General features: G+C 41.5%; 1 protein-coding gene across 5 annotated transcripts in view; it reads right to left on the bottom strand.

Moving 5' to 3' along the window:
* The window catches only part of LOC100346516 (uncharacterized), a 244,706-nt gene that overhangs the window by 124,027 nt on the left and 106,290 nt on the right, over nt 1-14,389 (bottom strand). The window contains exon 3 of one of the 5 annotated variants that reach the window (XM_089309870.1): nt 2,084-2,420. The exons of the other annotated variants lie outside the window; for them this stretch is intronic. Coding sequence (XP_089165996.1) covers nt 2,084-2,085 — 2 coding nt within the window. The 5' untranslated portion in view covers nt 2,086-2,420. The remainder of the gene's footprint in view (nt 1-2,083; nt 2,421-14,389) is intronic. 5 annotated transcript variants of the gene reach the window in all.

The following is a 14,389-nucleotide window of genomic DNA, read 5'->3' as shown; positions in this document are numbered from 1 at the left end:
TAATGGAACAGAAATAGGCAAACATTTTCTGTAAAGGGACAAATGATAAATATATTAGATTTTGTGGGCCATAAAATCTGTCATGAGTACTCAACTCTGCCATTGTAATACAAAAGCAAGCATATTAGATGCATAAATGAATGAATGGCTTTGGCTATGTTCCAATAAAATCAAATTTATAAAAAAAAAACAGGTAAGGGGATAGATTTGACCCATTTGCCATATTTTGCCAATCTTAGTAACGGAGAAATACAGAAAAATCCAAAGGTGGGTCTTGGGGAAAAAATGAACAAAACTGATAAAACCCCAGTAAGACTATAAAGAAATAAGGCACAAATTATTAATATAAGAAATTAAAAGTAGGATATCGCTAGAGATCTGACAGGCACCAACAAGAGGTATTACGAATAAATTTAGACAAATAAATTTTATGATTTAGATGACATGGACAATTCATTTTAGAAAATCTAACTTACGAAAGCTGACATGAAAAGAAACAGAAAATAGAAACTGCCATCTTCTATTAAATATATTACATACAGTGATTAAACTCCTACCCAGAAAGAAAACTTCCAGCCCCAGTGGAATTCATCAGTGAATTCTTTAAATAGTTTAAGAGCTAACAACAATCTTATACAACTTACTTCAAAGAGTGGATAAAATGAAATTACTTTTGAACATGTATTACGGGGCTCATACAATTTTGATACTAAAATTTATTGATCAAGGAAAACTATTACAACAAAAGAAAATAGGCCATTCTCTCAAGAACAAAGGTATAAAAATTTGGTAAAATCAAATAAAAATATCAGCATATCAAATCTTGTGATATAAATATTTATAAGATTAAATCTTAACCAACTTACAATAAAATACAGGCTTATTTTACATTTGAAAATAAATCATAAATCAATGTAATTTCCCCCATTAACCAATCATGGTCATTAAATAGATTTAGAAAAAAGCATTTGATGAAGTGCAATATTCACGCATAATTTTAACAAATCTTACCTAGGAATAAAGAGAAATCTTTAATAAAGGAAAACTGTTAATAAAGAATATCTTTTTAAATCTATAGTAAATATATTATTGTTAAAGTTTCCTCTCCCTACAACTGGGAGTGAGACAAGGATGTCTGCAATCACACTTCTATTAAAAATCGCACTGTATCATAGGAAAATAAATTAAAATTCTTTTTTTAATTTTAAAGAAAAAAGTCATTGCTCACAGATGATATGAGTATGTACATAAAATACTCAAAATAATATACAAGTAAATAGCTAAGAACTAAAAAGTAAATTTATCAAAGTTATTGGATACAGATATCACAGTTTAAAATTGTTTCTGTACACTAACTAAAAATTGGAAACTTGAACTTTTTTTTTTAAAGATTTATTTATTTATTTGAAAGTCAGAGTTACACAGATTGAGAAGAGGCAGAGAGAGAGAGAAGTCTTCCATCCAATGGTTCATTCCCCAATCGGCCACAATGGCCGGAGCTATGCCGATCTGAAGCCAAGAACCAGGAACTTCTTCCGGGTCCCCCATGCGGGTGCAGGGGCCCAAGGATTTGGGCCATCCTCTACAGCTATCCCAGGCCATAGCAGAGAGCTGGATCGGAAGAGGAACAGCCGGGAATAGAACCAGTGCCCATATGGGATGCCCGCGCTTCAGGCTAGGGCATTAATCTGTTGCGCCATAGCACCGGCCCCGGAAACTTGAACTTTTAAATAACACCATTTTCATTACAACACTGTAAGCTACCTAAGAAATGTGGCATCGAAAGTAACAGCTACATAAAAATAAATATAACAAATGTAAAAGAGATGTACACCAAAAAACTACAAAATATTCCTTAGAAAAAGTAAGGAAAATCTACATAAATGGAGGGATATACCATATCTATGGGCTGGAAAAGTAAGTATTGTGATGATGTCAGTTCTCCAAATTATCTGTAGATTCAATGTAATCCCAATAAAAACCATTAGCTTTCTAGAAAAACTTATAAAATGAACCTAAGGAAAGACAAAGAACTTAGAAAAGCCAAAACAAACATGAGAGAGAACAAAGTTTAATAACTTACATTACCAGGCCGGCGCCGCGGCTCACTGGGCTAATCCTCCGCCTTGCGGCGCCGGCACACCGGGTTCTAGTCCCGGTCGGGGCGCCGGATTCTGTCCCGGTTGTCCCTCTTCCAGGCCAGCCCTCTGCTGTGGCCAGGGAGTGCAGTGGAGGATGGCCCAGGTGCTTGGGCCCTGCACCCCATGGGAGACCAGGAAAAGCACCTGGCTCCTGGCTCCTGCCATCGGATCAGCGCGGTGCGCCGGCCGCAGCGCGCCGGCCGCGGCGGCCATTGGAGGGTGAACCAACGGCAAAGGAAGACCTTTCTCTCTGTCTCTCTCTCTCACTGTCCACTCTGCCTGTAAAAAAAAAAAAAAAAAAAAAATAACTTACATTACCAAATATCAAGTTCATTATAAAGTGAGAGGTAATTGAAATGGTGGTATTAGCATACAAAAAGCAAATATATCATATCAATGGAATAGAATAGAAAATCTAAAAAATACAGTCACTCCTGTAAGAGCACCTAGTTTATGAAACAAATGTCACTGGTATACAGTGGAGGAAAAAAATGATATTTTAATAATACTTTCAGTGAAACTTTATCGCACCTCAGAGTATGTAACAAGTCAATGCTGTATGAATCATGCCCCTAAATGTAAAAGGAAAAATTAAAAAGCTCCTAGAAAGTAACATAGAGTACATCCTTAACATTGGGGTGAACAGAATAACCTCCTAATATAGAACACAAAAACTACTTACAGCATGGTGACGATGTTTGTCAAAGTATACAAAAATTCAGTTAAATAGGAGTACTATATTCAACATTCTGATGTACAATATAGTGATTTTAGTTAATTTACTATAATCTTGAAAACTGCTTAGGGAGTAGATTTTAAATGTTCTCAGCATAGAAAATAGTAAGTACGTGAGGTAATGCACTATTAGTTAGCTAATTTAGCCATTCCACAATGTATGCATACTTCAAAACCCTGTATTACATGAAGGCTCCTGAAAACATTCATGGAAATGCAAGTGATGAAAAAGAAGTATGTATGGATTTCAAAACTGCCTGCAGCAAAATAGACTTACCTTTTAATTCCGTTTTTTTCCACAACCTTTTTGAAGTCTTCTCATACATATTAAATATATACAATTTTAAATTTTAACATTAAAAATTACACAAAACAATAAGATATTAATAATCAAACTTCCTTAAAATTAAAAATTTCTGTTTATCAAGATATCAATAAGGTATACAATATCAATATCCAACCAAGAGCTCATATCCAAAATATATAAATAATTCTTATAAATCAATAAAAAAAGAAGACTCATCTAAAAAAAAAAACATGGGGCAGGCATTTAGCATAGCAGTTAAGACACTGCTTGGGGTGCCCATGTTCCACATCAGTGTCTGAGTTCGAATCTCAGTCGCACTCCTTATTCCAGCTTCCTGTTAATGCACACCCTGGGAGGCAGCAGGCGAGGACTCAGGTACTTGGGTCCCTGACCACCCACATGGGAGACCCAGAGTGAGTTCCTGGCTCCTGGCTTTGGCCCAGCCCAGCCCAACCTGTTGTGGGCATTTAGGACATAAACCAGCGGATGGAGGTTCTCTATACCCCCACCCCATCTCTGTCTGTCTGTCTGTCTCTGTGTTCAAATAAATAACTAAATTTTTAGAAGACTTGAATAGGCACTTAATGAAACAGAATATGCAAATTGTCAATAAGTATAATAAATGGTTTAAACACTCATCAAGGAAATGCAAATTAAAACCATAATTATCTTTTTAATCCCTCAAAATGACTAACATTTTATTAAATGTTGGTAAGGCTGTAGAGCAACTAGAACTTCAGCATCCTGCTGGTGGGAGCACAGGTTGGTATATACAATCTAGAAATCTATCTGGCAGTACCTCCTAAAATTGTACACCCATATCCTACTTCTATTGGCATAGAACTAATAGAAATGCCTGTCTACATGCACCAAAAGACACATACAAGAATATCCACAGCAGCATTGTCCATAATTGTCCCAAACTGGAAACAACACAAATATTTATCAGCATAATGATAAAGAGTGGTATATTCATATCACTGAATACTATACAACTGAAAGATAATTACTTTCTGCTGCACACATATAGGAAGAGTAAGTAATGACTGATGAGTAGAGTCTTTGATGATTTGAAAATAACCTACCATACGGGTGACATTTAAAATGAAAAGAAACTTCTGTTTTTATCGTAAACTGTCCTAAGCAATTGCTTTCATCATCCACATCTTTTGATAATGCTAACGCTGATCCACATGGAACACCGTAGAAACCTCAAGATAAAAGACAGCCCTGTGTGATGCTGAGCACAGGTAGCATTTCCACAGACTACTATGAGAAGCAGAGTAAGTCATTTTTAAAAACAATTCTAAAGAACTACATTCTTAGGCAGCAAAGCACCCTGACATAATCCAAAGGAAATCAACGGTGACATCTGCTTCAGAGATATTCAGATTTTACTATTGAGGCCATTGCAAACCCTTTGGGAATATGCCTTGATGCCACAAAGAAAGTCATCTTAAATGGGCACTTTCTTGAAGCCTAAGTGCATGGGGGAGGGAGCGGGGGAGGTGGATTCTGCCACCCAGATTCTCGAGAAGCTGTGAAGATACTAGCTATTTTACTCAATTTATTCCAAGCTGAAACATAATAGTACATTATAAATCTGTTTTGATTTTAGTTAATCTAATGAAAAAATGTTCATCTTTTTGATAAGTGCTCATTAGCCTTTTTTTTTGACATAAACAGACAAGAAAGATGTTCTGCTGCTGCATTTAAAACTCAACCCAGCTAATTACAGTGCAATGACTCAAAGAACAAAATCAGTGTACTAAAGTTTCTCACTTGAATTGTCTTTATAGTTGAATTAAAATCTAACAAAAAAAAATTAAAAGGGCCCTAGCAGTGTGTTTCACACTTAGGTTGAACAATGTTAAAATAAACAAAAGGCCAAGTTCTAGCACATGGTATACATTTCCGAATTTCCTCTAAGAGTGGTTGCTGCATTTGCCAACAAAGTGCTCAAGTTGGGAGGGAAGGGATAAGTGATTAGTCTGCTTGAACAACTCATTTTGTTTCACCCAGAACCTTGTGAGACCAATAAAACTCAACATGTAGACAGTGTCTGCTGAGGGGTGAAGGCAGGCTAAGATCGGGGAACAATGTAAAACTAAGTGATCCACGGAAGAATCAAACTTATTGCCCAGGACTTTTAGGACTATCCGATGGCTTGGACTTTTTGGATCACAGAGTGTTATCAGCTGTAAAATAATCCGGAATAAATCTGAAAGGACTAGTGACATTGCCCAGAATACTCGACTTAATGTCCAGGAGGAATTGTAACTGGAGTAATCTGAATTTTGGGGTATCTTAACTGCAGCTATGACCCAAATGATCATTTCATTGATTTTTTTAAAGTTCCTATTTTATTATAAGTGTATTTGCCTGAAAGTGGAAATTTTAAAATTTATTTGAGATCTATGACACCTAAATCATGCATAGTATACCCAAACTTCCATTTAAAAAGAGTAAGCAAAATTAAATAATTAGATAAATCCTTTTTTCCACTCTCTCAGTGAAGTACATGATGATGAGTACATGTAGGTTTTTATAAGGTTCATTTGAATAAACAAATAAAATAACAAGAAAACAGACTACTACTGAGCTCATTCAATAGATGGTTGCTTGAATCACTTCCACAAATGATTCTGCTAACATTTAATGCTCATTAGACACTGGACACCAAGAAGAACATCCATCTTATGTCTTCTGGGATCCGTGTTGTTTAAGGAAGTGGCCCCTCCTTCACTAATGAAGCTGTAAACACAGTGGAGCTGCAGCCTGCAGCAGCCCTGAGTAGCTAGAGGTTATGACTCAGTCTGCAGAAGCACAGGTTCAAATCCCAACTCCACCACTTCCTCTTCAATGGAATAAGGACAAGATTCCTCATTTCTCTAAAGAAGCAAAGGGGTAAAGCAGACCTACACTGCTGTTTGCACATACAGCAGGACGACACCTGGAAAGCACTTAGCAGGATGCAAGACTGCAGCTGACATGAATGAAGCTCCAGCAGGACAGGAGCCTTGAGGACCTTTCCAGGAGCAAGAAGCCACTCTTTCTCTGCCTCGTTTTATGTGTCATTTTCAACCGTCTGGCTTCTCTGGAATCAAAAGGCAGGCCTTTTCCTTAAATCACAGTCATTGGTTGTTTCAGGCAGCAAACCCACAACCTTGACCTTGCTATTATCATTATGACCTGTGCGGCTCTCTTCATTAGCCCTCACCCCAAAGCATCAGGATGCATAAGGAATGCACTACGTGGTACACTGGGTCATTACAGATCACTGGAAAACTGCATCATTTCGATAATTATACTGCTGGGCTTGCATTTCCACTAATATTGCTTGGCACAAAGGGAATGTTTATTGACTCATTAAGTAATGGAATGGACCATGTTTGTTTTACTCTGGTTTTGGCTAAACCAAATGAAACCATCAATGCTTCCCAATCCTATGTAAGCTTATTAAGGATGACCCAAACACCTCATTCCTCCTCCTTAATATAAAAAGCTAGTACCCATTATTGAATGCTTACTAAAAATGTTTTCATATACTATCTCATTTAATCCTTGAATAATCTTAGACGGTTATGTATTGACAACCTTATATTACAAAGTAAGACTCAGGTTAAATAACTAATTTAAAGTCATACAACTAGTAGATCCCTGTGATTTGAATGATGGTGCCCTCCCAAATTCACATTAAAACAATCCCACAGTGTGGTAGTATTAAAAGGCATGGGGGTAAAGCCACCACATGCAATGCCAGATCCCATATGGATGCTGGTTTGAGTTCTGGCTGCTCCACTTCTGATCCAGCTTCCTGCTAATGTGCCTGGAAAGCATCAGAAGATGGCCCAAGTGTTTAGGCCCTGTCACCAATGTGAGATAGCTGGATGGAGTTCCAGGCTCCTGGTTTTGGCCTGGCCTAGCCCTATTAAGGCCATTTGTGAAGTGAACCAGTAGATGGAAGATTCATTCTCTCTCTCTCTCTCTCTTTCTCTCTCTCTCTCCCACACACACACACACACTCCTCTCCCTCTCTTTCAAATAAATAAATAAATAAACATTTTTAAGAAGAAAGAAAGGTGAAGACTTTTTGTGAAACGATTAAGCCATGAGGGCTCTGCCCTCAGGATGGATTAGAACCTTGCAAAGGGCTACTTGGACACTTTCCCCCTCCACCCTTTCCACCATGTGAGGACACAGCATTCAAGGCACACTTTGGAAACAAAGATCAGAGCCTTCACCAGACATTGAACCTGCTGGTTCTTAGATCTTGGATTTCCCAGCCTCAAGGACTATGAAAAAAAAATTTCTATTATTTATAGAACAGTCTCAAGCACTTCATTAGAGCTGCACAAATGGACTAAGCCATAGGCAATGGAGCCAGAATTCAAATTCAAGTTGACTTCACTCCAAAGCTCCTGCTCTTTATCACAAAACTACAACAACAGAAAGGAATCACAGACATTATCAACAAACACACTCAGAGGGCATTCACACCAGCAAAAACTAATTCCAAAGGGGACAGAACTTTATAACAACTAAGTATCTTTCTTTTAACTTCTGGGGTTGTCTAGAAACTGCTTAGCAAGTTAATGCTTTCATTTATCTCTGTATACATTTATTGAACAACTGTGTTGGGTGATAAAAACAAAAGCAACATGTTTCCTCTTCCAGATTTTCAGGAACTTCTCCCAAGCCTCATCCAGAGGCCTTCCTCAGCTGACATATTTTGGAGAAGCACAAAGGGGTTGAAAAAAAGGAAGTAAAATTTTCTGTGTGCTATATAAGTCAGTTCTCTTTTTTTCAGTTTTTTAGGCACTTTAGCTGCTGGAAATTCCCCAGTGACAAACAATATATAGAAGGGGCTTCATCATTTTCCTCAATTTTCCAGACTCATCTTTCACTGTGCACCATCTTCCCTAGTGTCAACCACACTGAACCACACATATTTTCCCAACACACTGGCCTCCTTCTTACCGCCATACTTTTGTGTATGATGTTCCTTCTCTAGAACATGCATATCCCTCTTAAAATTTTCCACAACAAAGAGTTGTTGGAGTTGGGACATATGAGTGCACAAAACAGACAAATATCCCTGCCTCTCATGAAAAAAGACAGGTAAGAAAAACAAACACCATGAATAATTCAACTGCATAGAATGTTATGGTTCATGAGGATATCAAAAAGATACTATAGCAAGGAGAATGGGGAGGGAGGGATGGTGCAGAAGAATTGCAATTAAAAGCAGTGGTCAGATTTGAGACATTTAGGAAGGCAACGAAGGCCAGCAGAAGGTAAGGGTCTCTGAACATTTTGTACTGTGTCTCCCTGCACACCATTAGCAATTTCTCATTTGCATTTCAGTCTTCCTCATTAAGTCAGGCGCTCCCCAGGGGCAGGAGCTAACTGAATTGTCTCTCTCTTCCTAGTGTATAGTACAGCACCTGGCAGGAATTTCTCGGTTCATTGTCTGTTGAATGGACAGTCTCCACAGCCAAAGAGTCAGTAACGTCTCCTACCCTGACACTTTTTAAATGGTGCTTATATAATCTTCCCAACCTCTAGCCCAGCCATGTCCAAAGTGTGGGATGTATAACAAGGGGCTATCCAGATGATCCAAAGATGAGACCTATGGGAGCGCAGGAGAAAATTCTAGAACTTCTATTCACATTGACTTTTTTTTTTTTTTTGACAGAGTAGACAGTGAGAGAGAGAGAGAGAGACAGAGAGAAAGGTCTTCCTTTCCATTGGTTCACCCCACAAATGGCCGCTACAGCCAATGTGCTGCGGCCGGTGCTCTGCGCTGATCCGAAGCCAGGAGCCAGGTGCTTCTTCCTGGTCTCCCATGTGGGTGCAGGGCCCAAGGACTTGGGCCATCCTCCACTGCACTCCCGGGCCACAGCAGAGAGCTGGACTGGAAGAGAAGTAACTGACAGAACCGGCGCCCCAACCGGGACTAGAACTCGGGGTGCCGGCGCCACAGGCAGAGGATTAGCCAAGTGAACCACGGCGCTGGCCAACACATTGACTTTTTTTTTTTTTTTTGACAGGCAGAGTGGACAGTGAGAGAGACAGAGAGAAAGGTCTTCCTTTGCCATCTTTGCCATTGGTTCACCCTCCAATGGCCGCTGCGGCTGGCGCACTGTGGCTGGCGCACCGCGCTGATCCGAAGGCAGGAGCCAGGTGCTTCTCCTGGTCTCCCATGGGGTACAGGGCCCAAGCACTTGGGCCATTCTCCACTGCACTCTCGGGCCACAGCAGAGAGCTGACCTGGAAGAGAGGCAACCGGGACAGAATCTGGCGCCCTGACCGGGACTAGAACCCGGGGTGCCGGCGCCGCAAGGCAGAGGATTAGCCTAGTGAGCCGCGGCGCCGGCCACACATTGACTTTTTTTTTTTTTTTTTTTTTGTTTTTGTTTTTGTTTTTGTTTTTTTTTTTTTGACAGGCAGAGTGGACAGTGAGAGAGAGAGAGAGAGAGAAAGGTCTTCCTTTGCCGTTGGTTCACCCTCCAATGGCCGCCGCGGCTGGCGCGCTGCGGCCGGCGCACCGCGTTGATCCGATGGCAGGAGCCAGGAGCCAGGTGCTTTTCCTGGTCTCCCATGGGGTGCAGGGCCCAAGCACCTGGGCCATCCTCCACTGCACTCCCTGGCCACAGCAGAGGGCTGGCCTGGAAGAGGGGCAACCGGGACAGAATCCGGCGCCCTGACCGGGACTAGAACCCGGTGTGCCGGCGCCGCTAGGCGGAGGATTAGCCTAGTGAGCCGCGGCGCCGGCCCACATTGACTTTTAATAACAAAATTAAGAGAAACTATGCATAATAGAATATAATACTTGGGACCGGCACTGCAGCATAGTGGGTTAAGTCGCCACCTGCAGTGCCAGCATCCCATATGGGCGACAGTTGGAGTCCCAGCTGCTCTACTTCCAATCCAGCTCTCTGCTATGGCCTGGGAAAGCAGTAGAAGATGGCCTAAGACCTTGGATCCCTGTACTCATATAGGAGACCCAGAAGAAGCTTCTGGACCCTGGCTTTGAATCAGCGCAGCTCTGGCTGTTGCAGCCATCTAGGGAGTGAACCAGTGGATGGAAGACCTCTCTCTGTGCCTCTGCCTCTCTGTAACTATGCCTTTCAAATAAATAAATAGCTCTTAAAAAAAACAGAATATAATACTCATACATGACTTAATGCTAACACCCTCACTCATGGTGAAAACCTCTGTACTCTAGGAAGGGCTAACATTACCCTGGCACCCAACAGCCCCAGTTGGGTAGGCACCTGGATAAGTAGATTTATACACCATATATTATCTACTCCTAAAGAGATGAGCAAGAGGCTTTAAAACTATACCTTTTTAAAATGCCACAGACTAAAGAGAATACCAAAATGTAAACAGAGTGGCTGGTGTTGTGGCCTATTGGGTAAAGTAGCCACCTGCAATGCTGGCATTCCATATGGGTACTGGTTCATGTTCCAGCTGCTCCTCTCCCAATCCATATCCCTGCTGGTGGCCCAGGAAAAGCAACAGAAGATGGCCCAAATGCTTGGGCCCCTGCCACCCATGTCAGAGATCCAGATGAAGCTCCTGGCTTCTGCTTGGCCCAGCCTTGGCCATTGCAGCCATATGGGGAGCGAACCTGTAGATGGAAGATTCTCATTGATTCTCTCTCTCTCTTTCTCTCTGACTTTCAAGTAAACAACTCTTTTTTTTTCTTAAATGCAAACTGAGGCAAGCAACAAGAGAACCACAGCTGGCGCCATGGCTCAATAGGCTAATCCTCCGCCTTGTGGCGCCAGCACACTGGGTTCTAGTCCCGGTTGGGGTGCCGGATTCTGTCCCGGTTGCCCCTCTTCCAGGCCAGCTCTCTGCTGTGGCCAGGGAGTGCAGTGGAGGATGGCCCAAGTGCTTGGGCCCTGCACCCCATGGGAGACCAGGAGAAGCATCTGTTTCCTGCCTTCGGATCAGCGCGGTGCGCTGGCCGCAGTGTGCCGGCCGCGACGGCCATTGGAGGGTGAACCAATGGCAAAGGAAGACCTTTCTCTCTCTCTCTCACTGTCCACTCTACCTGTCAAAAAAATAAAAAGTAAAAAAAAATTTATTTATTTTTAATAAAATTATTTATTTATTTATTTATTTTTAATAAAAAAAAAGAACCACAGAGGCTATTTTCCTCCAATTGCTAGGACAATTTGTCAGCAACCCTAAGGGGTCAAACTGATGAAATAAGATCTTTCAAGAAATTAGCAAAATGCATTCAAAGTTATGTAGAAGACTATTTTAAATACAAATATGGGACCACATCAGTAATGATGATCCTTTTCTAACATGTACCCTGTGTCTTCAATGTTCAGGATTTCACTGAACTCAATAATAAACACTTAGAAGTCTCTCAAGGCAGCAATGCCCATTGCCCACCCAGTATCCACCCTCGTGTTCTTTCTTATTAAAAGAATGCTAAGTTTTGGGGATGAGACTTTATTCCCAGATTCCCTTACAGGCATAAGCATCCATGTAACCCCCGACTTGACTATGAGAAGCAAGCAAAATCTGTTGGGATTTCAAGGAAAGTTAGTTGCTTCACTAATATAATCCCTCCTCCACTCATTTGCTGATCTGGAATTCTGACTTAAAAGATACCATTCCTCTTTCTTTGTTCCTTTCTTCCTTCCTCTCTCTCTTTCTCTCTTTTTAATTTATTTGACAGATAGACAGTAAGAGAGAGAGAGAGAAAGGTCTTCCCTCCATTGGTTCACCCCCCAAATGGCTGCTATGGTTAGAGCTACACCGATCCGAAGCCAGGAGCCAGGTGCTTCTTCCTAGTCTCTTATGCAGGTACAGGAGCCCAAGCACTTGGGCCATCCTCCACTGCCTTCCCGGGCCACAGCAAAGAGCTGTACTGGAAGAGGAGCAATCAGGACTAGAACCTGGAGCCCATATGGGATGCCGGCACCGCAGGTGGAGGATTAACCAAGTGAGCCACAGCACCGGCCCCTCCTCCCTCTTTCCTTCTGCATGAAATTCTTTTTTTTTTTTAATTATTATTTTTTTTTTTTTAATTTTTTTTGACAGGCAGAGTGGACAGTGAGAGAGAGAGAGAAAGAGAGAAAGGTCTTCCTTTTGCCATTGGTTCACCCTCTAATGGCTGCCGCGGCCAGCGCGCTGCAGCTGGCGCACCGCGCTGATCCGATGGCAGGAGCCAGGTACTTATCCTGGTCTCCCATGGGGTGCAGGGCCCAAGCACTTGGGCCATCCTCCACTGCACTCCCGGGCCACAGCAGAGAGCTGGCCTGGAAGAGGGGCAACCGGGACAGAATCTGGTGCCCCGACCGGGACTAGAACCTGGTGTGCCGGCGCCGCAAGGCGGAGGATTAGCCTAGTGAGCCGCGGTGCCAGCCCTGCATGAAATTCTGATGGGAAACTAAGGGCAGGGGCCCATGCTATGGCACAGCAGGTAAAGCTGCACCTGCAGTGCCAGCATCCCATGTGGGCGCCAGTTCAAATCCCAGCTGCTCTACTTCTTATCCAGCTCTCTGCTATAGCTTGGGAGAGCAGTAGAAGATGGCCCAAGTCCTTGGGCTCCTGCACCTTCGGGGAGACCTGGAAGAAGCTCCTGGCTCTGGCTTCTGATTGGTGCAGCTATGGCCGTTGCAGCCATCTGGGTAGTGAACCGGCAGATGGAAGACCCCTCCCTCCCTCTCTCCCTCCCTCTCTCTCTCTCTTCCTCTCCTTTTCTCTCTGTGTAACTCTGACTTTCAAATAAATAAAATAAATATTTAAAAAAAAAAGAAACTAAGGACAGCCAACTTGAGACCATGAAGCAGCAAGCATGAAGACAAAGCACATATGATGAGGACACCACAGAAGAAAGAAGGGATCTAGAACCAAAGAATACCAATCCCAGACTGTGAGGAAAATATATTCTATTCAATGAAGCCACAGAAATCCAGTGTCTGTTATACACAGCCAAATACAATTCTCTTTTGAGGTTTATAACTTCACATCAAACAACAAAATGCCACATTGCAATGGGAAACATGTTTTTCCTGCTGTTTTCCAAATGGCTGAGATTATTATACACAGAAAACAACTTGACAACTAATTAAAATGCATTTCTTAGTCTGTAAACACAATTAGAAGATACATGGGTTGTTCATTCAACATTCCACAACTGTCTTTTCCATTTTCACATCTACCTTTGTTTTAACTGAAAGACAACATGAATAAATACTTCATTTGTCCCTTAAACTTTATACCAAAATACAGATGAAGACAGGTATCTCAAAAGAATCAACAAACTAATAAGCTTTATGACAAGAGTTAAACAATACAACCTATTATCTTCTTCCATTTTTACTTGAAAATTTCTTTATTATAAAGTGACACGTGCACCTGATGTTTGAGCACCACATAAGAGTATTAAATGAAAAATTCATCTCTTCTTTACAAAGAAGCTACTGCCACATTATTCACTGCCCTGTTCTCTCTCTACTGCCCACCTACCCTGATCTCTCAGCATGCCCCCACCTCCACCCCACAGCTAGATCTCAACAATGATGGATGGGACTACTTGGGTGGTCATGAAATCACCATTCTAGTGGCAGATTTCTTGACCACCCCTCCCCAAATCATTTACCACTTTTTGTATTTCTCTATTTGTCAGTGTGATTGTCTAACACCCATCTCATTAGAAATTAGGAAGTTGTGACTGAAAAACAACATGTTGTAAACAATGAAAATATATATATATATATATGTATATTTACCAATTTAAATGAATAAGTAGAAGTAATACAGTTCTGGGAACTAAGTCAAAACTTGTCTTTGCACCTCAGTGACCTCTGATAAGGGCAGGGGAGACCAAAAGCACTACTCCCATTGTTCGCAAATCAATCAATGTGATACACCACATTAACAGACTGCAGAAGAAAAACCATATGATTATCTCAATAGATGCTGAGAAAGCATTCAATAAAATACAACACCCTTTCATGATGAGAACTCTAAGCAAACTGGATATAGAAGGAACATTCCTCAATACAATCAAAGCAATTTATGAAAAACCCACGGCCAACATCCTATTGAATGGGGAAAAGCTGGAAGCATTTCCACTGAGATCTGGTACCAGACAGGGATGCCCACTCTCACCACTGCTATTCAATATAGTTCTGGAAGTTTTAGCCAGAGCCATTAGGCAAGAAAAAGA

Source organism: Oryctolagus cuniculus, chromosome 1, assembly GCF_051225735.1.
Source record: "Oryctolagus cuniculus isolate XC-2025 breed Fujian yellow rabbit chromosome 1, ASM5122573v1, whole genome shotgun sequence".
In the NCBI taxonomy this organism is placed as follows: Eukaryota; Metazoa; Chordata; class Mammalia; order Lagomorpha; family Leporidae; genus Oryctolagus; species Oryctolagus cuniculus.
The sequence above is the reverse complement of the archived record's forward strand: the minus strand, read 5'-3'. Positions and strand labels throughout refer to the sequence as shown.